At 35.9% G+C, this 24,270-nt stretch overlaps 1 protein-coding gene across 2 annotated transcripts in view; it reads right to left on the bottom strand.

The window, feature by feature from the left end:
* The window catches only part of Utx (Utx histone demethylase), an 802,237-nt gene that overhangs the window by 5,332 nt on the left and 772,635 nt on the right, over positions 1–24,270 (bottom strand). For both annotated transcript variants that reach the window (XM_090413874.1, XM_090413875.1), the window contains one exon: positions 17,628–17,795. In XM_090413874.1, coding sequence (XP_090270000.1) covers positions 17,628–17,795 — 168 coding nt within the window. The remainder of the gene's footprint in view (positions 1–17,627; positions 17,796–24,270) is intronic.

Below are 24,270 nucleotides of genomic sequence, written 5' to 3'. Positions count from 1 at the left end.
CTGAATCCTCTCTACCACCTCCTGATCCCCAAGAAATCCAGGTGACCAAATCTCTGCACAGTAGTCAAGATGTGGCTGAATCATAAAAAGGGATAACAACTTCCTTTTTGGACTATTTTTTATATAAATACAGTCAACTGTCACTGCAGTAAACACATGTAATGAATTTCCCTTAGAATATCGCTGATGATATGGGACGTTGGTGGATTTTTGGTAACATGTTTACCAAAGTGAATTTGCTATAGTGATATCTGTAGCAAAGGTGACTAACAGAATTTACTATGACTAAAAATCCTTAAAAAATATACAAAATAAAGGCTTTTAAGTTATCAGTAATTTATCCAGATCTACTTTAACTTGCATGATAAAAAACAAAAAAACATCAAAAAGAAAAATGTGTATTAGAGTTCTGAAAAGAATACCGATAAGAATACCATGGTGGACACAAGAAGTTAAAGAAAAACAATCTATGAAAAGAGGAAATCTCTAAGAGCATGTGAGCCTTTCGAGAATGCAAAGACAAAATGTAGGTTAGCCAAGTATAAAAAGTAGCTAAAACAAACATCATGGGAAGAATTTGGAAAGCAATATTAAAGATAAACATCATAAAGATGACATAATATTTTGGATGGTAATAAGGAAGCTTAGAAATGTTTCTATTTCTAAACTTCCTTAGTACCATTTCTGGAGAGAGGATTTTGTAGTGTCCTAATGTCCTGATTAAATAAAGTGATAAGTGACAGTCATAGTAGAAAATATTCAGGAGGAATGTAATCTGATGACAAGCTTAGCAAGTAGCTAGCATCTCTGCTTCCCAATCATAAATGTATGATAGTTTTACTAGATGAGATTGGAAAAAAAAAAAATATTCATTTTGAAAACAAAAACACCGAAAACTGGGTTTTGAATGGTGTTTTGTATACAGAATATTATGCAGAATGAAAAAAAGATTATATATAATCCATATAGTATATGATAATTTATATGGTATTTAACTTAATATTCAAAGAGGAGACAGTTTCATTGTTTATGAAGACCACATTATCCTCTTAAACAATTCTATTAAAAGGTTTCAAGAATCTTTAGCTATATTAAATAATTGACTGAAGAATATAATATGAATATAAGAAATTGATGAATATGAGATTGCTTCCAATCTCTGATCTTAGCATCTTTTCTGTTATTAGATCTGCTCTGATCTAATTACTCTCACTGAGATGAGTGCATTTATTCCCCACTGAACTCAAAATCCTCAACCTCTATTTAAACACTTCTCCAGCAACTGTGCAAAACCAGTCCAAACAAAAAAATTCAACATATGCCCAATGGCTCCAGTCAAAAACTCTAGCCTCTCACTCAGCCTACATTAAAGCTTATAATAATAGGGGGGGGGGAGGAAATCAACACATACAGGAAGAAAACGTCAGCCATCAAACTATCTCCCTGACTCAATACTCTCCAAAATAATGAAGAAAAAAAAAAAAAAACATCAATAGCCAACTGCTTCACTATTTGTAGACCCACCAGTTGCTTAATGATCATCAACATGGATTCTGCAATTCTCATTCCACAGCAGATCTCCTTGCTAACCTCATCCACCTTTAGATGCAAGTCATGAAAAAGTTCAGAGAAAAACTGCAGTGATTGATTGCCCTTGATATTTCCAAGGCATCTGATCAAATCTGGCATTATGGCCTCCTTACCAAGCTAAAATTCTATGGTATTCCCCGCTCCATTTGCAAATGGATTGCCAGCTTCCTCTCTAGCCATTGCAGATTATGGTAGATGGTTTCCTTTCATCAGATTTCTCAAATAGTGCTGGTATAACCCAGGACTCAGTACTGTCATTCACACTTTTCCTCCGATACATTAATGATCTCTCCCTGACATCCAAGAAAGACCACACCACTCTCCCCCTTACTTTTGACAATATTCTTCTTACCAACTAGGACCAGTTTTCTCTCCTTGGGTTAACTTTCACATCCAATATATCCTGGCATGAACACATCAAGTTCATAGCTTCTTTAGTCTCCAAAAAATATGGTATTTTATTCTGATCCAAACACTACTTCTCTTCTGCTTAACTCCTGACACTTTATAAAGCCCAAATCTGCCCTATCTTAGAATACTGTTCTCATGTTTGGGGTGGTGTACCTTACACTTCCCTCAGAATGCTTGATTTTATAGTGAAATGAGCAATTCACTTCATCGATACCACCTCCCCCCTTTCACCAGTCACTTTCCCATAGACATTCTGTTGCTGCATTATGCCTCTTCTATACATATTTTCATGGGCACCACTCCTCTGAACTGGTTGCTACAATCACTCTACTTTTCTGCACTCATATATGAACATGAACAGCTGCCAGTCAACATCCACTTACAGTTCAACTACAAACTCATTGAACCAACTCATCCTCTGTCTTCATTCCCTACAGCTCTACTCTTTGGAAAAGACTTCTCCGATGACTCCAACTTTCTGGTTTTCAAAAAAACACACAAATTCCTTTCCTCCATCTAACCACTTACCCATACACATCACTATCATGTCATAGGTCTTGGGACTTATGTGTGTGTGTGTGTGGGGGGGGGGCTAATATAAAAGAAATAAAAATAGGTAGGAAAACAAACTATGAACTATATTCTTAGAAGTGAAACTATAGAACATGTTACACATTTTAAAATAGGCAAAATAAGTAAAGCTAGTATATCAGGAAGCCAATTTAACAGATTTACACAGAAATCAGTTAAAAAGATCCAAGATGATTTGGAATATTATTAATATCATTATTCACGCCTCCATGGAGTCAAGAGACTAATCGTGGGAGGACCGTCCTAGGAACACAAAGTCTATCATACCACTCCCTGAACTCATTGACCGCTCTTGCTCTCACCACTGTATCAGGCAATGCATTCCACAGTTCAACCAACCCACATTCCACAAAAGGTTGTAAACCTAAGGCTTAAAAAAAAACAATAAAACAATCTGGAAACTGCTCTAGAGATCAACCATAAACTTTTTGAAGCCACTTCAGGCCTCTGATAAGTGGATTAGGTGGTCCTGCACTGGGTGATTAAATTCATCACCTAGTGCATCAGGATAGTATAATAATAGTTGCTAAATTAGTGATACGTTGGCATATTATACAACCTGTTTCACTGTGGATTGAATATGTGCGGGGGACTCCAGATGCTTACCTCAATATGAGGTTTGAAATGTTGGGAAATGAAAGTTAGAACTCTTATAATAGTTTTCATAATTTTACGACAATGAATACTGATCACAATGCAATAGTAAAAGAAAGGACTATCATTAATTTGCAGTTTTCTTTAAATTTTCCTAAACATATATTTGGGATTCATTTTATACTCTCCCATATTTAAGTCTTCAACAAGAATCAGCTTTTCCATTTTCTTAATGTCAGGTGTCTTCACTAATGATTCAAAAATTCTTCTACTTCTTCCCTACTACAATCTTCTATGAGATCACAATTGCGAATAATTCTTATTGCTCAATTTCTCATTTGAAATTTATCCACACCACTCTGTTTGAAATTAACTCAAATTCAAAAGATTTATCTTCACATTTTTTGTTTATATCATAGCTGTTCCCCTCTTCCTAAATCTGAGCACTTGAATAAATTATCTTATACAATTAACTTTCACTATCAAGCTTGCAAGTGCCAAAGGAGTGCTCTGTTATAGTGAATTTCCTTCAGCATTACACTGATGGAATGGGATTTAGTCAAGAATTTTTTTGTAGTTTGTTATTATGAATGAAATCACTATAGTAATGCAGTGAAAATCATCTTTATTTATTATTTAGAAGGATTTCTCCATTTTAGTCTTCTTAGTCCCAGTATCCCATTTATGATGATGATATGGAATTTCTGTAATTCTTCTGGAGTTAAAGTTCTTTACCAATGCTTCTTGGGCAATTTGAGATTTAGCTGACCAAATTATATTCTTATTTTTATACACAATATAAAATGATTGTATATGATAGAATTTCATACCAGTTGGGGCATTGCCCAGTTAAACAAGGTCCCCATTGTTTTTGCTAGGGAACCAATGCGAACAGCGAAAAGTCAGCTACTAGAACAAATCCTAAAAGACACTTCAACTAAACATCACCAGAGGTCAAGATCGGTACTATCAATATAAGCCTGAATGGCAACGAAATGGAGCGCTAGATGAGGAATTCGATAGGTACCAGATCGCCATAATACGGTGACTGAAACAAAAAAGACAAAAATGGGTGAGATCTTTCTGATCAATAAATATAAAATGTTATATTCAGGCAATGACAATCAAGGAAAAGGAGTAGCCATAGTATTCAACACTAAATACGTGACTAATCTTCTTGAATGGCAGGCAATATCAAGTAGAGTGATGTGGGCAAATATCAGAATGGGGAACTGGAAAATGAGACTTATTTGTTTCTATAGTCCCACAGAAGGTTCTACTTAGATAGAAGTGGAGGAATTTTTTGATGCTTTAGAAAAAGCAACTGACACAATGAAAAAGGAAAAGTTGGTCCTTGTTGGGGATCTAAATAGCAGAGTAGGAAATGATTGTCAGACATACAAAAATATTTGGAAAAATTTGGAGAAAAGAGCAAAGCTAATAATAATGGCAAATACCTGTTGGATTTCTGCTCAGGACATGGACTGGTTATTACTAACACCATCCAACATAAAAATGTGCACACATTCACATGGAGAGAAGAAGTAAGGAATAAGAAAAGTCTCATTGACTATGCTATTGTTGATAGTGATGTTTTCTCCCTGGTATAGGATACTAGAGTGTACAGAGGATTTGAAATTGGAAGTGATCACCATTAAGTCTTGAGCAGGATAAAATTGAATCTCATATTGAAAAGAAGAACATGTAAGAAAGTTTTAAAGCAAATAAAAGTTGAGCAGCTCTCAGATGTGAACTGTAGACTAAAATACACAAACATTATTAAAGAAAAAATGAAAGAGTTTGAGAACAGGAACCAAACCTTGGAGAATCAGTGGCAAGCCCTGAAGAAAATATTGATTCAGCCAGAGAGGCATGTGGTGAGGTTGTCTGCAAGAACAGAAAAATCAGAACTCCATGGTGGATACAGGAAGTTAAAGAGGCAGTGAAGAAAAAAAAGAAGAAAGCATATCAAAAGTTCCTGGCAAATAAGTCAGCTTGTACTCTTAGAGAATACAGAGACAACACTGTGTAAAAGTAGCTAAGCAAAAGTCATGGGAAGACTTAGGTAAGAACATAGAAAACATGAGGGTGGTCTGAAAAGTTCTCGGCCTCAACCACACGTGGCAACACTATCGGAAAGATTTTTTTTTTTTTCTAAGTTGGTACATCTGTCATAAGCATCCATGTGAAATTGCAAGTCATTCTATCAAGTAGTTTGTTTTATACAGTTGTCTGAAGCAAAAGTATTGTCTGTATCCCTTGAAATACATAAGATTGAGTATCAAGCAGTTATAAAATTCTTTGTAAAAGAAGATTTAATACCAAAAGAAATTCATTTGACGTTCATAAAAGTTTATGGACACTCTTCTCCTTCATATTTTACAATTAAGAAATGCACTGCTGAGTTTAAACGTGACCGTACCAGCCTTGAAGATGATCCATGTGAAGGACGTCCAAAAAGTGTAACAAAACCAGAATTCATTAATCAAGTGCAAGATGTGGTATTGGATGACTGGCGAGTCAAAGTGCATGAAATTGCTGAGACTAGAGGCACTTCAAAAGAACGTGTAGGATATATTTTGCATGAAGAATTGCAAATGAAAAAGCTTTGCGTAAGATGGGTGCCAAGCTTGCTCACAGCAGATCAAAAACACACTCGCATGGAAATCTTTGAACAGTACTTGGAGCATTCTAACAAGAACAAAACTGATTTTGTGCGTTGATTTATTACTGTGACTGAGAGTTGGATTCACCATTACATGCCAGAATCAAAACATCAGTCAAAACAGTGGACAGAAGCCGGTTGTTCAACGCCAAAGAAGACAAAGTCAGTTTCATCAGAAGGAAAAGTAATGGCATTGGTGTTTTGAGATGCTAAAGGCATTTTGTTTTTTAATTATCTTGAAAAGGGTAAAACAATAACCGGGAAATATTATTCCGATCTTTTAACCAGACTAAATGAAAAAATTCCTGAGAAAAAACCCGGTTTGCAGAAGAAAAAAATCATCTTTCATCAGGACAATGCACCTGCCACAAAGGTGTTTTGGAAAACGAAAATTAAGGGATCTGCACTATGCAACATCCACCCTATTCCCCAAATTTAGCTCCCTCTGACTTCTATCTCTTCCGAAAACTAAAATTCTCCTCACTAGTCAGTAGTTTTCTTCAAATCAAGAGGAGCTGCTGTAGGAGGTATTTTGCAGATCATACTGAGAACCACTACATAGACGGGATAATGGTGCTGGAGCATTGCTGGAATAAATATATTAGTCTCAAGGGAGATTATGTTGAAAAATAAAATTAATTTTGAAATGCCATTCAGGTTGGTTGAGTGGTTATCGTATTCGCTCTCCAGTCAAAAGGCTGGGGGTTTGAATCCTGCCATGGGAATGGATGTTTGTGATTGTCTGGAAAATACTAGTAGTGGTGGGCTCCATTTCTGAGCTTCTTCAACAACCTCCAGAATATCTTGCCACCATTTTGATATTTACCAGGGTGGTCTGAAAAGTTCTTGGCCTAACAATGAAAAAACAAATTTATTATTATTAGTACATGACACCTCCAGAGAGTCCAAAGACTCATCGACATAGATTGGGGTTGGTGTAGTTCCGGTTCATTGTAGTTGGTGGATTGAGTGGTGGAGAGTTGCAGAGTAGATGCCCTCCTCCGACGAGTCTTTGGACTCCCTGGAGGTGTCATGTAATAATAATAATAATAATATAAATAAATTTGTTTTTTCATTGTTAGGCCGAGAACTTTTCAGACCACCCTGGTAAATATCAAAAAGGTGGTAAGATATTCTGGAGATTGTTGCAGAAGCTCAGAAATGGAGAAAAGAGTGCTGTAAAATGAATTAGAGATGATAAAGGTTACAGGAAAACTGGAGAAAAAGATATCCATGAAGTATGGAGTAATTACTTCGAAAAATTGCTAAATGAAACAGGCAGTGGTTAAAAGACATTCAAAGGCCGGAAATGCGGAAAGGCAGCAGGAGTAGATGTTATTCAACCAGAAATGCTCAAATATGGAGGTATGAAAGTCTTACAGTGACTGCACTGCATAGTTCAGAAGGCCTGGACAGAGGGACAAATTCCAGATGATTGGAGTAGAGCTATCATACAACCCAAACATAAAAAATGAAATAAAACTTAATGTGAAAATTACAGCAATATTTATCTACTGAGCATTCCTGGTAAGATTTGTGCAAGTATACTTGAGAAACGGTTGAGAAGGGTTGTGGAAGGGAAGCTTGGTGAAGAATAAGATGGATTCAGACCAAATAGAGGCTGCCTGGATCAGATTTTCACTTTACGAAGGCATATAACAAGGTGACAACAGAGAAGCTATTCAAAACGCTACAGTTGCATGGTGTCAATGGGGCATTATATCAAACAATACTTTGTCTTTATTTGAGTTGTAAGTCAGCAGTTAGAATTGAAGGATGTGCAGGAAGATAGTTTAATGTTAAATCTGGTGTGAGACAAGGATGTACATTATCCCCTCTGTTATTCATTATCTACATGGATCACATTATGAAGGAAAGTGGTATTAAACCTGATATCAATATTGGAGATGTTAATCTCACCTCTTTGCTTTATGCAGATGATGTTAAGTAAATCTGCTACAAGTCTGCAAGATTCCCTGACTAAATTGAATAATTGTTGTAATAGATATGGTATGAAGGTCAGCAATAACAAGACAAAGAATGAAAATAAGCAGAAGCACCGAAAATATCAACTGTATTGTCAATGAAGAACCTATAGAACAAGTAAAACATTTCAGGTACTTAGGCACGATTTTTAGTGAAGATGGTAAATTAAATATGGAAATAGACAACAGAATCAATAAAGCTGGTATGATAGGAAGTCAACTGAATAAATTTATATGGAATAAGAGAGAAATTAGTCAAACACTAAATTAACTGTATACAAGACAGTGATTTTAAACCAATTTTAAATTATGGATCTGAGAGCTGGGTTAGAAATAAAACACTTCACGAAAGACTAGAGACCGCAGATATGCGAGTCCTGAGAAAGATTAGGGGTGTGAACAGATAGCATTAATGGCAATATCATATTAAAAATAAGGATATTAGGAACGTACTTGACATTGTTAGCATCCAGGAATGTGTTAGCAGAGCTACAGGTGATATGGTCACTTAAACAGAATGGGAGAGGAAAGATTAGCAAAACAAGTTCTCTGCCAGGTTGGCAGGAAAAAGACCAAGATATAGGTGGATTGATACAGTAAAAGGTGCCTTAGAAGACAGAAATATAAGATCTGATAATGTTGGGAGTCTTGACAGGTAATAGATTGATTTTGAGAAAAATTGTAGATAGGAAGTTAGTAATAAGGTAAATTTTTCATGTATTACTATCATATGCTATACACCCCTCGAGGGTAAATGTCAGGAATTTGATGATGATGCTTCTTGTGCTGATACTGCATGCCTTTAATTTTTTCAGGTGATTCCAGTAGCTAACTTTGAACAGTAAAAAGCTATCTATCTAGTTTTTCTCATTAACACAAAAAGTGTGTGTGAGGGGAAGATGCATAATTAGGCTATGCACTATTTGACATGATATCTGATTATGTTATACCATTGTATTTTGTCAGCTCATGATGATGAGCTGACAAATTGCCACCGCATCATCAACAGTTTCAGCAACAGCACACTATGGAAAGGTAACAATTAGATACTGGATTAAGCCAACCCAGTAGGTTCTCCACATTCCTTTACAAGCTACATAAGGAGGTTTCATCCAGAAGACCTCACAATTCAAATAGTTTCAACGTTGAATGAAAATACTGCAAATTCATTCCTGGCCTATAACTATGCTTAATATGCAACAAGGAATAAAATTTATTTATTTTTTAACAAAACTTAAATTTTTTTAAATACTGGAGAAATGCTATTTTACTATTGTGTCTACAGTATTTCATCATCAAATTCCTGACATGTACCCTCAACGGGTGAACAGGATATGATAGTACTACATGAAAAATTTACATCATTACTAACTTCCTATCTACAATTTTCCTCCAAATCAGTCTATTACTTGTCAAGACTCCAATATTATCAATCAGATCTTATATTTCTATCGTCTAAGGCACTTTGTACCGTATCAATCCACCTATATCTTGGTCTTCCTCTGGGTCGTTTTCCTGCCAACCTGGCAGAGAATACTTGTTTTGCTAATCTTTCCTCACCCATTCTGTTTAAGTGACCATACCAGCTGAGATTAGCTCTGCTAACGCATTCCTGGATACTGACAATGTCAAGTTCTTTCCTAATATCCTCGTTTTTTACATGATATTGCCATTGATGCCATTTGTTCGTGCCCTATCTCTTTCTCAGGACTCTCATATCTGCGGTCTCTAGTCTTTGGTCAAGTGTTTTACTTCTGATCCAGCTCTCAGATCCATAAGTTAAAACTGGTTTGAACACTGTCTTGTATACAGCTAATTTAGTGTTCCGACTAATTTCTCTCTTATTCCATATGAATTTATTCAATTGATTTTCTTACATGTTATTCTTTTCAATATGAAATTTAATTTATGCTGTTATTACTACACTCTATAAATTCAATAAGAAATCTTCACTTTTCTTTCTCTTATTTTAAAGCAATGATCTTTGTGATTCTAAAGACTGGTAAATTTAATTCAGATTTTTATTAACAGTTAACTTTTTTTTTTTTTTTGCAGTATATTAAGTTTGTACTGATTAAAATTAAGAGTATACATGGTTATTGTTAGAGTTTCAACTATTTTTTTCACTGATAAATATATATGTGAAATACACTGGTTTCCATAAATTAAGGATCAAAGAGAAAATCTCAATAACTCGGGGGAAATGATAAAATCCTATGAAAATGACAAGTACATTATGTAAAAAAGTGATAATGAGTGGTTATCGTAAACAAACATGAGTAGTGTTGTCATGTAAATGACCTGCAGCATAAAAGCAGGCATTTTGGATGGTTTTCCATTTTGTTTCTGGAATGAGAATATGACAGTTTGTGATAGCAAAGTTCTTGGATGCAAGACATCATTTAACGGTTTGAGGGCAGATGGTCCAAGATTTTTTGTCCTTTTATAAGTTTGTTCAAGGGAACACTCGTCCGGTAGGACATTTCATCGAATCTCAATTTGTCCCATCGATGTCAATGGACTATTATTGTCACCTGTGTCAACTGACTAACCTACTACTATGCCAACTGATCTAACCTAACCAAACCAAACGTGTGAAGGTGGACCATGCATATTGCCTTGCGCTCTTCTCTTTTGTGTCAACTGACTATTATTGTCACTTGCGTCAACTGACTAACCTACTACTATGCCAACTGATCTAACCTAACCAAACCAAACGTGTGAAGGTGGACCATGCATATTGTCTTGCACTCTTCTCTTTTGTGTCAACTGACTATTATTGCCAGCTGTGTCAACTGACTAACCTAAATCTAGGGATTGGATGAGATTTGCATTGGATGAAATGCCCTGAATCCAATTATTTTCAAATCGAAATAGGATTGGACGAATAATCTCAAACCCAGCTGCTTTCAGGGCATTTCGTCCAATTATTTTCAATTGGACAAATAGCATTGGATGAATAAGATTGGACGAAATAGGATTGGATGAATAACATTAGACGAAATGTCCTACTGGACAAGAAAAGTAATGGACAAGATTTTGATTAGACGAAAATAATTGGACGAACTGCACTGAAACCCATTTAACAGATGAATTCAGATGGTTAGCCATTGCAAGACTAGATGCTGGCCAAAGTCAGGTATAGGTAACCAGATGGTGAACAAGAATCATTCTATGGTTCACAAACTATGGAACCAATTCCCACAGTCAAAAATAGCATCTCAGAGATACAGTGACAACAGGCCACAGTTACAACCACATGACTGGTATCTCTGATTATCTGCTTACCAAAACAAGAGTGCCACATCAAATCAGCTACAATTTGATTTCACATTGGCTACAGGAACACTAGTATCCATTTCCATTGTGCACAAAAGAATTCACAAAGGTGGCCTATATGCAAGGCAGCCAATAGTCTGCATATCCCAGGAGAGAATGCTTGAAATAAACCAGGTTCCATTTCAACTGAGCACAAGACCAATGGGGGGGGGGGAGATAACAGATAAGTTCCAATTGCTCTACAAAGCAATACCAACTGTGTTCTGGTCTGGAGATGACCAGGAACACATTATCAATCCTCTAATATCTGTGAAAAGGACACTTATAGTGGAGATAGTGTGATGGTTTCTGGAGGCAGAGGTATCTCATTGGGTGGACACACCAATCTGTATGTGCTTCTTAGAAGAACCATGAATGCTGCAACTTATCGAGATGAGGTACTGAATCCTATGTCCATTCATATGCAGCTTTGCTCAATGAGGACCAGCATCATCTTGTAGGATAAATGTCTGCCCCTCATTGAGCAAAGCTTGTGAACCACTATCTTCAAAAAGAAACATCGTGTGTGTATATATATATATATATAGACTGAAAAACCAGTTTACCTAACCTTAATCATATTGAGTATGTCTGGGATGCTTGAGGTAGACACGCTGCTGCTCTCACACCCCCTCAAATCCAAAAAAACCCTTGATGAACTTACGAGAGCTTTGCCAATTGAGCTCATAGACATCATTAGAAATAGCATGAAACATTGTGATCAAATTGTGAGTACTGTATTGCTGTGAGGAAAGACCACATTCCTTATTGAGGCACTCTGACAACCGCATTTTGACCTCATGTTTTTGACCATTTTTGTGGGTATTTCTTTCATATCTCATAGTATACCGCTTTTCAATCAATTAAATAAAAATTCTTCATACTGCATAGTAAGAGAAACAAAGAGAAAGCAAAGAAGTACAAAAAAAAAAAAAAAATAAAAAAAAAAAATAAATAAATAAAATAACTACATACAAATCTATCATCATCAAATTCCTGACAGGTACCATTAAGGGGTGTACAGGATATGCTAGTAGTACAGTAAAAATTTACATCATTACTAACTTTCTATCTACAATTTTCCTCCAAATCAGTCTGTTACTTGTCAAGATTCCAACATTATCAGATTTTATATTTCTATCGTCTAAGGCACTTTGTACCGTATCAATCCACCTATATCTTGGTCTTCCTTCTAGGTCTTTTCCTGCCAAACGGGCGAAAAAAATTTGTTTTGCTAATCTTTCTTCTTCCATTCTGCTTAAGTGACCATACCAGCTGAGATTAGCTCTGCTAACGCATTCCTGGATATTGACAATGTCAAGTTCTTTCCAATATCCTTGTTTTTTACATGATATTGCCATTGATGCCATTTGTTCGTGCCCTATCTCTTTCTCAGGACTCTCATATCTGCGGTCTCTAGTCTTTGGTCAAGTGTTTTACTTCTGATCCAGCTCTCAGATCCATAAGTTAAAACTGGTTTGAACACTGTCTTGTATACAGCTAATTTAGAGTTCCGACTAATTTCTCTCTTATTCCATATGAATTTATTCAATTGATTTCCTACCATACCATACCAGCTTTAATGATTCTGTTATCTATTTCCATATTTAATTTACTATCTTCACTAAAAATCGTGCCTAAGTAGCTGAAATGTTTTACTTGTTCCACAGGTTCTCCATTTAAAACGCACTTGACATTTTCAATGATTCTACCTATTTCCATTGTCTTTGTCTTTTTATTGCTGACCTTCAGACCATATCTATTACAACAGTTATTCAATTTAGTCAAGGAATCTTGCAAACTTGTAGCGGATTTATTTAGAAGTATAACATCATCACATAAAGCAAAGAGTTGACATTAACATCTCTAATTCTGATATCATGTTTAATACAAATTTCCTTCATAATGTGATCCATATAGATAATGTATATCCTTGTCTCACACCAGATTTAACATTAAACCATCTTCCTGTACTTCCTTCAATTCTAACTGCTGACTTACAACTCAAATAAAGACTAAGTATTGCTTGATATAATGCCCCATTGACACCATATAATTGTAGAGTATTGAATAGCTTCTCTCTTGGCACCTTGTCATATGCCTTTTCCAGATAGACAAAACTTAAATACAGATCTTTGTTATATTCCCATGCTTTCTCAACTATTTGTAGTAAAGTGAAGATCTAAACCTGACACCCTGTATTTGGCCTTAATCCAGCTTGTTCTTCACCAAGCTTTTCTTCCACAATTTTTCTCAACCGTTTCTCAAGCATACTTGCATAAATCTTGCCAGGAACACTCAATAGGGAAATACTTCTGTAATTCTCACATACAGTTTTATTTCCCTTTTAAATATATGGGTACTATGAGAGCTCTACTCCAATCATCGGGAATTCGTCTCTCTGTCCAGGCATTTTGAACTATGCAGTGTAGCCACTGTAAGACTTTTATACCACCATACTTCAGCATTTCTGGTCGAATATCATCTACTCCTGCTGCCTTTCCACATTTCAAGCCTTTGATGGCTTTTTCTACTTCAAGTATGGATATGTATTCCTGACTGCATTCCTGATCAGTGTTTTTTACCACTGTGCTATCATCACTGCTTGTTTCATTTAGCAATTTTTCGAAGTAATTACTCCATACATCAAGGATATCTTTTTTTTCTCCTGTTTTCAAGTTACCTTTATCATCTCTAACTCCTTCTACAGCACTCTTTCCTCCATTTATAAGCTTCTTCAACAACCTCCAGAATATTTTGCCACCTTCTTGATATTTATTTTCTATGTTCTTGCCAAAGTCGTTCCATAACTATTGTTTAGCTAGTTTTACACAGTGTTTAGCTTTCTTACATTTGTCTCTGTATTCTCTAAGAGCACAAGCTGACTTATTTGCGGAACTTTTGATATGCTTTCTTCTTTTCCTTCACTGTCTCTTTAAGTTCCTGTGTCCACCATGGAGTTCTGATTTTTCTATCCTTGCAGACAACCTCCCCACATGCCTCTCTGGCTGAATCAATCAGGGTTTTCTTCAAGGCTTGCCACCGAATCTCCAAGGTTTGGTTCCTGTTTTCAAACTCTTTCATTTTTTCTTCAATAATCTTTGTGTATTTTAGTCTATACAGTTCACATCTGAGAGCTGCTCAACTTTTATTTGCTTTAAAACTTTCTTACATGTTATTCTTTTCAATATGAAATTCAATTTTATCCTGCTCAAGACTAAATAGTGATCACTTCCAATTTCAAATACTCTGTACATTCTGGTGTCCTGCACCAGGGAGAAAACATCACTATCAACAATAAAATAGTCAATGAGACTTTTCTTATTCCTTGCCTCTTCTCTCCATGTGAATTTGTGCACATTTTTATGTTGGAACATGGTATCAGTAATAACCATTCCATGTACTGAGCAGAAATCCAACAGGTATTTGCCATTATTATTAGCTTTGCTCTTTTCTCCAAATTTTTCAAAATATTTTTGTATGTCTGACAATCAATTCCTACTCTGCTATTTAGATCCCCAACAAGGACCAACTTTTCCTTTTTCATTGTGTCAGTTGCTTTTTCTAAAGCATCAAAAAATTCCTCCACTTCTATCTAAGTAGAACCTTCTGTGGGACTATAGGCAGAAATAAGTCTCATTGTCCAGTTCCCCATTCTGATATTTGCTCACATCACTCTACTTGATATTGCCTGCCATTTAAGAAGATTAGTCTTATTTAGTGTTGAATACTATGGCTACTCCTTTTCCTTGATTGTCATTGCCTGAATATAACATTTTGTATTTATTGCTCAGAAAGACCTCACGCGTTTTTGTTTTTTTTTTTTTGTTTCAGTCACCGTATTATGGCGATCTGGTACTTATCCAATTCCTCATCTAGCTCCATTTCGTTGCCATTCAGGCTTATATTAATAGTACCGATCTTGACCTCTGGTGATGTTTAGTTGAAGTGTGTTTTAGGATTTGTTCTAGTAGCTGACTTTTCGCTGTTCACATTGGTTTCCTAGCAAAAACAATGGAGACTTGTTTAACCGGGCAATCCCCCAGCTGGTATGAAATTCTATCATATACGATCATTTTATATTGTGTATAAAAATAAGAATATAATTTGGTCAGCTAAATCTCAAATTGCCCAAGAAGCATTGGTAAAGAACTTTAACTCCAGAAGAATTACAGAAATTCCATATCATCATCATAAATGGGATACTGGGACTAAGAAGACTAAAATGGAGAAATCCTTTTAAATAATAAATAAAGATGATTTTCACTGCATTACTATAGTGAATTCATTCATAATAACAAACTACAAAAAAATTCTTGACTGAATCTCATTCCATCAGTGTAGTGCTGAAGGAAATTCACTATAACAGAACACTCCTTTCATTTCCTTCTCTGCTATTTAGATCCCCAACAAGGACCAACTTTTCCTTTTTCATTGTCTCAGTTGCTTTTTCTAAAGCATCAAAAAATTCCTCCACTTCTACCTTAGTAGAATATTCTGTCGGACCATAGGCACAAATAAGTCTCATTGTCCAATTCCCCATTCTGATATTTGCCCACATCACTCTACTTGAAATTGCCTGCCATTCAAGAAGATTAGCCTCGTATTTTGTGTTGAATACTATGGCTACTCCTTCTTTAGGTATAATGATACATAAATCTATAAATAACAATACTGTTTATTATAACTACTGGCTTGAAAGAGGAATAGGTTAAGTCCATTTCAATATGGAGGGTCATGTAGATCTCTCTTATCTCCTGATTGCTTATGACAGTGAATGGTTCCCTGTATATCACAAACCATTATTCCTCAGATATTTCCCCCTTAGGAGGAAAAGTTACCTGAATAATAATGACTTTGGTGCATTATTATTGAGTGATTTTTATTAAAATTATTATTCTGTGCATTATCACTGTGATATTATTCCTTTACTTTGCTTAACATCAGGAGTCAATTCTCAACTCAGAATTGTTGGTGCAAGCAGTCATCAAAAACTCTGTTAGAGTAGCTTTCCACATAATTTTACAATACACTACACTGAAACATGTTAACTTGTAAATTTTATATATTATTTACACCCTCTAACCAAAAAGAAACCAAACTTTTCATAGAGAATAAAACACAGGCCAATTATAATTATTAAAATCATTTATTTCAATCAATATACTCTCCCTCAGCTTCGATACAGCATTTGGCACGGTCAAATAATTCGTTAAATGAGTTTTTTGTATCGGTTTTTGGGATACTGTTGAGAGTCATGGTTACTGCCACTTGAATGTTTTCAATGGTGTCGTATCGCTTTCCTTTCATTGGCAAATGAAGTCAGGGGAAGAGAAAGAAATCACAGGGTGCTGAATCAGGTGAATATGGCAAGTGATCCAACACACAAACTTGGTTTTTGCTCAACAACTCTCTCACAGTGTTCGAGAAATGAGATGGTGCATTATCGTGCAAAAGTGACTAGCTGACTGCATTCATGATATGCATGCCGTATGCAACGAATTCCCACTGTCAATTGCTTCAAAACTTCGAGATAAAACTCACCGTTGACTGTTTGGCCAGGTGGAATGAATTCTTTGTGGAAAATACCCTTGGAATCGTAGAAATAAATCAGCATTGTCTTTACTTTTAACTTCTCCAAGCGACTTTTTTTTGGATGTCCTTCTTCTGGTGGTCTCCACTCAGCACTCTATTTCGGGGTCATACTCAAAACACCACATTTCATCACAAGTAACAATCGTTTCAAGGAAGTCTGAGTCCTTATGAGTGGTTTTAATGAGGTCCTTGCCGTGTTCAATTCGATAAATTTTTTGGTCGTCGGTCAACTTGTGGGGAACAAATCGCGAATTCAATTTTCAAAGGCCCAAACTCTCGATCAAAATGCTGTACACAGTTGATTTTGGAATCCCCAATTCATCTTTGATCAATCTCATGGATGATTTTGGGTTTTCTTTGATGAAATCATGCACTTTTTGGATGGCCTGGCTTTTTGTCGTCCTCAAGCGTCTCATGACCACTTTGAAATCGCTTAAACCACTTGTAAACTTGAGTACGGGATAAGCATTCATCACTATATGCTTTTTGAAGCATTTGATGTGTTTTGGTAAAATGTTTACCAAGTTTAGCACAAAAGTCAATCGCAGCTCTCTGTTTGAAACTCATTTTCTGACTGTTCGTCAAAACACACTGTCACTCTTGGCATTATAACTCTGCTTCTAATGAAACAAATGTCATAAACAGTTGACACAACACTAATGAAGGTTGCTGCTTTAGACGACAAAAAGACACAACAGGTGGCGCCACTAGTTTCTTCTATTTTCAAAACGTTTGGTTTCTTTTTGGACAGAGGGTGCATGTAGCTTATTCCATAAAAATGTATGCCTTATGTTTATGGAAAGTGCCTTATTCTGGGACAACTGTATGTAACAAAAAGTTCACTATACTATCAACAAAATACAAGAAAATATACTTACTGGGTGCAAAATAAAGTTATCATAGACTTCCATAAGGTCATCCATGGTATATTCTTCTAACACTACGAACTCATCCAAAATGTGGCTATTTTTTCGGGCACAATCTAAACAATGCACCACATGTTTCTTATCTACTTCTTTTACAAACAGTATGTTGAATACTTCAACCTGGGGAGAGTAAAAACATATGCAACATTATGTGTAAAATTCATTCTTTGCTATTTCAATATATACATATTAACATGGCTTGACAATGCAAAACCCTACTTGCCATGCAAAAAATTAAATTTTCCAAGATTCCCAATTTTTTAAAAATGATGTCACAATAACTCAACAGGAGTTCCATCAAGTGATAATGGTATTGCATCTGTGTTTTTTTTTTAAAGATTTTGTTTAGTAAGTTATTTTTTATTAAACACAAAAATATTATATTTTGTCCAGTCTATAGTGACTTGCCAGCTGATATTAAACAAGATATTGTATATCTTGTTCAAATATGAGTAGGGAACATGCCATTGTAACTGAAATGGTAGCTGAAGAAGATTGTGCGAAAAGTGTGCGGAAGTGATATCGAGGAAAAGAGTTCAATTGACAATAAAGCTGGTGAGCAAGGTTGCCAGTAAACAAGCATGTGTGACTGGTGATAAAATGGCAAGAATGAATGATAGTGAAAAAACAAAGTAAGATTTGAAAGTTGAGTTGGTGAAGATGAGGCGGATGTGGAGTGAAATGAAGAAAATTACAGATATGTATGAAAGAGTGAAGAAGACAAAAACGAATGATGTCAGTATGAAAGGCCTGTGAGTGATGGTGTATGGGGATTTGATTATTAGAGGTGTGGTAAATGAGAAGATGCAGAAGGTTTATTTTCAAGGAGGTAAAATGAATAGAGTGATTGGGACACTGGATATGAGGAGTAAGCAATCAAAAGAGTTGGTAGCAGTAGTAGGGACAAATGACTTGACTGAGAACAAGGAGAATGTATGATTAGATATCAGGATGTTGTTGAGAAGGATAAAAGATAATAGTGTGATATGAAAGGTAGTCAGTATGTAGCCTGGGTATGAGAGTGATGGAATGAGGCAGAGAGCAAGAATTATGAATGATATGTTAACAGAAATGTGTGAAGAGAAGGGTGTGCAGTTTGTTAATGTGTGGAATAAGTTGAACTGAACTGTATAAGTGATGAGCTACATTTGAATGGTTTTGGTGTGAGTCATTTGGAGAAAATGCTGCTGGAATGGAGAGTAATGAGTGCAGAGAATGAATCTAAGCAAGTAAGAAGTAATTTGAAAGACTTGGGAGAGTAAGGAAGGAGAGATTGAAGTGGTGCTTATGAATGTAAAGAAAACAAGTGTGCAAAGGAAATGGGAAGACTTAGGGTGGACAAGAGAACACAGCATGACAAAGGTTGATGCTCTGTGAATACATATGTAGACAAGAAGAGAATAGGATGGCCTGAGATATAGGGAAAACATTTAGATATGAAGAAGGTTATGGGATGAATAAGGAGAAAAGAAATGCCTTGAGGAAGGTATGAGAAAAGTCATATAGTAAATGGTATCAGTAAAACTTGTTATAGATCCAGGAATGAGCTGTTATGCTTTTATATCAATACTAGAAATATCAAAAATAAGGGAAATGAAATTGCACTGATTGAGTTCATTCATCCAAAACTTATTAGAATAAGTGAGACCCAGTTGGATGAGGATGACATCCAGACAGGAATAGAGATGAAAGGCTATGATGTATTTCGTGAAGATAGAAAGGGTAAAAAGGGAGGTGGAGTGCTTTTGATGATAGAAAAACAGTTATATCTATACAGGGTAGAGATGCATGGGAGATATAGTGGCAGTGGTTTTGAGGCTGTATGGTTAATAGAATGAAATACTTTGTTGGATGTTGCTATAGACCTGGTAATGTGGAGGGTAGTGACTATGAATGTAAAAACAAATTAGCCAAGCAAATAGGAAAAGGGTGATCATTATGGACAATTTTAATTAAGGCAATATAGAATAGAATGATGAGATAGCAACCAGAAGTAAATAAACCGAGTTTCTTGAGTTTTTGAGGACAACTACCTCAGGCCATATGTAACAGAGGATATGAGAGGATTGTGTCTAGGATTTGATTATCTCATCCATATGTTCACTGGGCATCCACAGAGGTTGTATGGTCACTCTGATGCTCAGTGATGTGCCACACCAGACCTCGCTATGTAGACCTGCTGTATGCTTTTCTGCAGGCTTCAACTCTCTGGAGATCAGTCACTCCACACACACCATCAATCCATCTCATTGATGGTCTACCCCTTCCTCTTTTTCCAAGAATTTTACTTTCTATTACTGTTCTGAGAAGACCTCCTCTAATTATCTCATCAGAGAATGCTATTATAAATGAGGTTTCAAATCTCTCTTCAGTTGGTGAGAGTGACAATGAACTGATTACCTGGGTGGTTGCCAGCCATGTGAGGATTTCTGCAAGGAAAGGTATATGTGAAACTACAAGGCTGGTGATTATGGGCAGCTTAGGAACAGTAGCATGGAATGAGGAGTTGGATGGAAAAGAAATCAATGCTGCTTTGGTGATATTCATGAACTATCCAGTAGAAGCAATGTCTAAATGTATTCCAAAGGTCAGAAAAGGTTAAATAAGGTAGGTATGAAATGGACGAATGAAGAGATTGAGCATGCAATACAGAGAAAAGGGGTATTATTAAGGCAACATAAGAGGAGTGGTAATAATAAATTCCATGAGGAATACAAAGAACAGGCAAGGAAGGTGACTCGGCTGGTAAGGGTAGCAAAAGTACAGTATGAGCAACAGTTATCTAATGGGAAGGGAAAAAAAAAAAAACTTAGGGAGTTCTTTTGATATGCAGCCAGCTTAAAAAAAAAAAAAAAAAAAGATTATGGTAGGATGACAGTAATTGGAGAAAATAGTATAAGGTCAACTGCTGTGGAGGATACAGTTGGGATATTTAATATTCAATAATTAATATTTAATTTAATTCATAAAGGTCTTTCATTTCTATGAATGTTACATCATGGAAAGTTTGAGAGCAGTGGATAATGAGGAGGAGAGACCAACTGAATGCATAAGGGGTATATGGAAAATTGAGCAAACTTGATGATATATTACCACAGATTTTGAAGAATGTGTAAAGGAGTTGACATCTGCCTTGACATGTTTTTTTAACAAATGGTCAAGTTCCAAAGGATTGGAAGAAAGGCAAGACTGTACTGCTTCATAAGGGAAGTGACAGAATTCAAGGATCAAATTATTTATAGAACAACCTCTGTGTAAGGTGTAGCGGTTAAAGTGTTAGAGAAGCTGGTGAGAACCAGAATCCAGTATTTGGTTTGACAACAGTGGTATTATCTTCGATGGACAGCACAGATTTACTAAAGGGAGGTCATATTTTAGTAAGTAGATTACTTATTGCAATAAACTGACAGCTGTATTGGACAAGGGAGATGAATACACAGTAGTATACTTGGATTTTGAAAAGGCTTTTGATAAATTACAGTGTTTAACAGTCAAACTAGAGCAGATGGTGTTGAATATTAAATTAGTGCACTGGATTGCGGATTGGCTATCTGATAGGTGTTAGCAAGTTGTGCATGGGGAAGCAATATCCCAGAAGAGGAAAGTCACTAGAGGTGTGTGTTAGGGGTCTGTTTTAGGGACATTGCTGTTTAATTTAACCTGTATGCTAATGATATTGGATGAAATTTGAATGGGGATATTCAATTACTTGCAGATGATCAAAGTTGGAAAGAAATATGAGAAGTAGAGCAGATGTGGTCTTCTTGTAAAACCACATCTGCTCTAGACTGATTGAATGGGCATGGGAGTGGGGATTCCAGTTCAATGCTATGAAAAGAAGTAAGGTTTTAAAACTTGAAAAACAAAAATGGGATGTGAAATTTATACTTAGTGGGGATATATTCTTGGAGGTGGAAGAAATAAGAGATCTTGCTGTTATGGTAGATAAAGATCTAAAATTTAGAGGACACATTGCCAAAATTGTGAGGACAACACAATGAATTCTGGTAATGATGTGGAGGACAATGACTTGTAGAAACACGGAGATTCTGATTACATTGTATAAGGCCTTAATTAGGCCACATATGGACTACTGTGCACAGATTTGGTCACCTGGTTTTCAAGAGGATGAAGAGATGTTGGAAAGAATCCAGAGGTGATTAACTAAGGTAGTTTCTAATCTCTGAAATGTTGAGAAGATGCAATTTACAGAGTCTAGTGGAAGGAGGAAGAGGGGTGATATGATAGTAACAAGTTATTAAGTGGTTGTTATAGAATTAATGTTAAAGAATTTTTTTCATAAAATGGTGGGAGAACAAGAGGTTATTCCTGGAAGCTGCATAAGGAGGGTGTGAGCAAGGGAGGAAGAAGCATGTTTTTTTTTGTATGGAAAGTTATGAATGATTGGAATGCACTGCCTGAGAGTGTGGTGGCTGCAAAAAACGAGAATGTGTTTAAGGCACGGTATGATGAACTGTACATATGACAAAGGGACCTCCTAATGAGTCTTTGATTCCATGGGGTTTTAGGATAATAATAATAATCTACTTGCCATAGGCAAGTGAATTTGTCAAGCCCTGCATATTGAATATATTTCTTTAGAAAAGCATTAGAAAATTTAAATTTTTATCAATCTGGTATCAGTGGTATGTTGCTGGATAAAGTAGTGCCAATAAAATATATAAGCAATAACAAAAATAACATATTAAATAATTCTGAGTGCTTCCCCCCCCACCTTTCTCTAATTTAAGAGACCAAGTAGGAACAGAAGTTCAATTGTCTGCTGTCAATAATGATCAAACCCATATCATTCACCTACTTACCAGAATTCCAAATGATCCCCATCATCTTTCCAACACCTTGGATCTTTTCTTAACTAGCTCTCCCTCCAAATACACCACTAACATTGGTTCTCCTCTTGGCAACTCAGACTATAATCTTGTTCATGTTTCTTTTTCAAGAGATTGTCCTTCTCCTAGCCATTCTAAGCCTCATAACCTAAGGGACTATAATAGTGCCAACTGGGATAACCTTTTGGGATCTCTATGCCTCTTTCTCATGGTCCGATTATTGATTCTACTGTCCTGATCCAAACACTGCTCTGATTGCATTACTGAAATTATTCTTGCTGGGATGGGAGTCTTTATTCCTCACTCCATTTAAAATCCCTAACCTTTATCCAAGCCTTGGTTTACCAACAAATGTGCCAAAGCTGTCCTAGCTAAAAATCTAGCACACACACTCACTAGCTTAAGATAAAAAAGTTATATACAGTTAATCACTTTGCTTACACAATAGGCAGTAAAAACTGCAAAAAATTCATCAATGAACATAAAACAGACTTCATAAAGACCAAATGCACCAAGCTTGCCTTTTGTTAAACAAAACTCTTGTCCTATTATGTTTCATCTTTTCTCTTTCATCCTGATGGTACAAAAGTAACATTATCTAAAGATAAAGCAGGCTTCTTGGCTCCAGCTCTTATCCAAACCACCAAGACAAATCTCATTTTACTATTCTACTAACCACCCACAGTAAACCTCCTCTGATCTTTCGTCAGAAGGAAATCAGAAAAATACTCAACTATCTGGGAAAGACTGACTAATAAGTCTTTCCCAGATAGTTGTGCTCCAAAACTAACATCCATTTCGGTATCACCTTTGAAAGTTGTCATACTCTTTTGGCATCTATCCAACAGCATGGTAACAAGCTTTTATTCAGCCTGTTTCTGAGAAGGGAAATAAAAGTCAGCCATCAAACTATCACCTTTTCGTGTTCACCTCAATACTCGAAACTGATGGAAAAGATCATCAACAACCAGTTCCTTCAATACCTACAGACCAATTTGTTAATCAGTGATTGCCAATTCTAAAACAGCCCTTGTTACTAATCTTATTACATATATCATGAAGAATAGGAACCTAAGTAGACATGAATTAAATAACAGTGTACTTATGTGAGAATTTTATTTCATAAAATGTTAGCCCAAGTATCAAGTGCATTGTCAGTATAAAATTCAAATTAAATAAGCACAAGTAACAAACAAAGATTCGACAATGAGAACATGAGAGTAATACATAAAGGTGGTAGGCACTGTCTTAAGTAGTTTTAGGTCTTAACAACATTTTTAAACAAGTTTACACACACACACACACACACACACACACACACACACACACACACACACACACACACACACACACACACACACACACACACACACACAGTGATCTACCATTTATACACCACATCATAAAAACAGTTCGCCATTCTGATAATTGAAATACAATTACTTGGTACTGTAACAGAAGTCAGTTGACAGACAAGGGTGGTTAATTGAAGGGATGTTATTTTCAAAGTCAGATAAATGGTATACTGCATGTGTGTGTGTGTGTGTGTGTGTGTGTGTGTGTATAAAAACTATTAAACTATGGTGGGATGTATGAACAATTAACCATTAGGAGAATAATTTTAGTCCATTGTTCTATAAGAAAATGGCTTTTGCACAGGACCTTAGTCTTTGCTAAAAGGTTTGGTACTAGGTGGAAATTGCATAATATACAGGATGTCCAGATTGTTCTAGCTCTTGGAATGT

The sequence above is a fragment of the Typopeltis vanoorti genome, chromosome 24 (assembly GCF_054136105.1).
Source record: "Typopeltis vanoorti isolate ZY-2024b chromosome 24, IOZ_Tvanoo_1.0, whole genome shotgun sequence".
In the NCBI taxonomy this organism is placed as follows: Eukaryota; Metazoa; Arthropoda; class Arachnida; order Uropygi; family Thelyphonidae; genus Typopeltis; species Typopeltis vanoorti.
The sequence above is the reverse complement of the archived record's forward strand: the minus strand, read 5'-3'. Positions and strand labels throughout refer to the sequence as shown.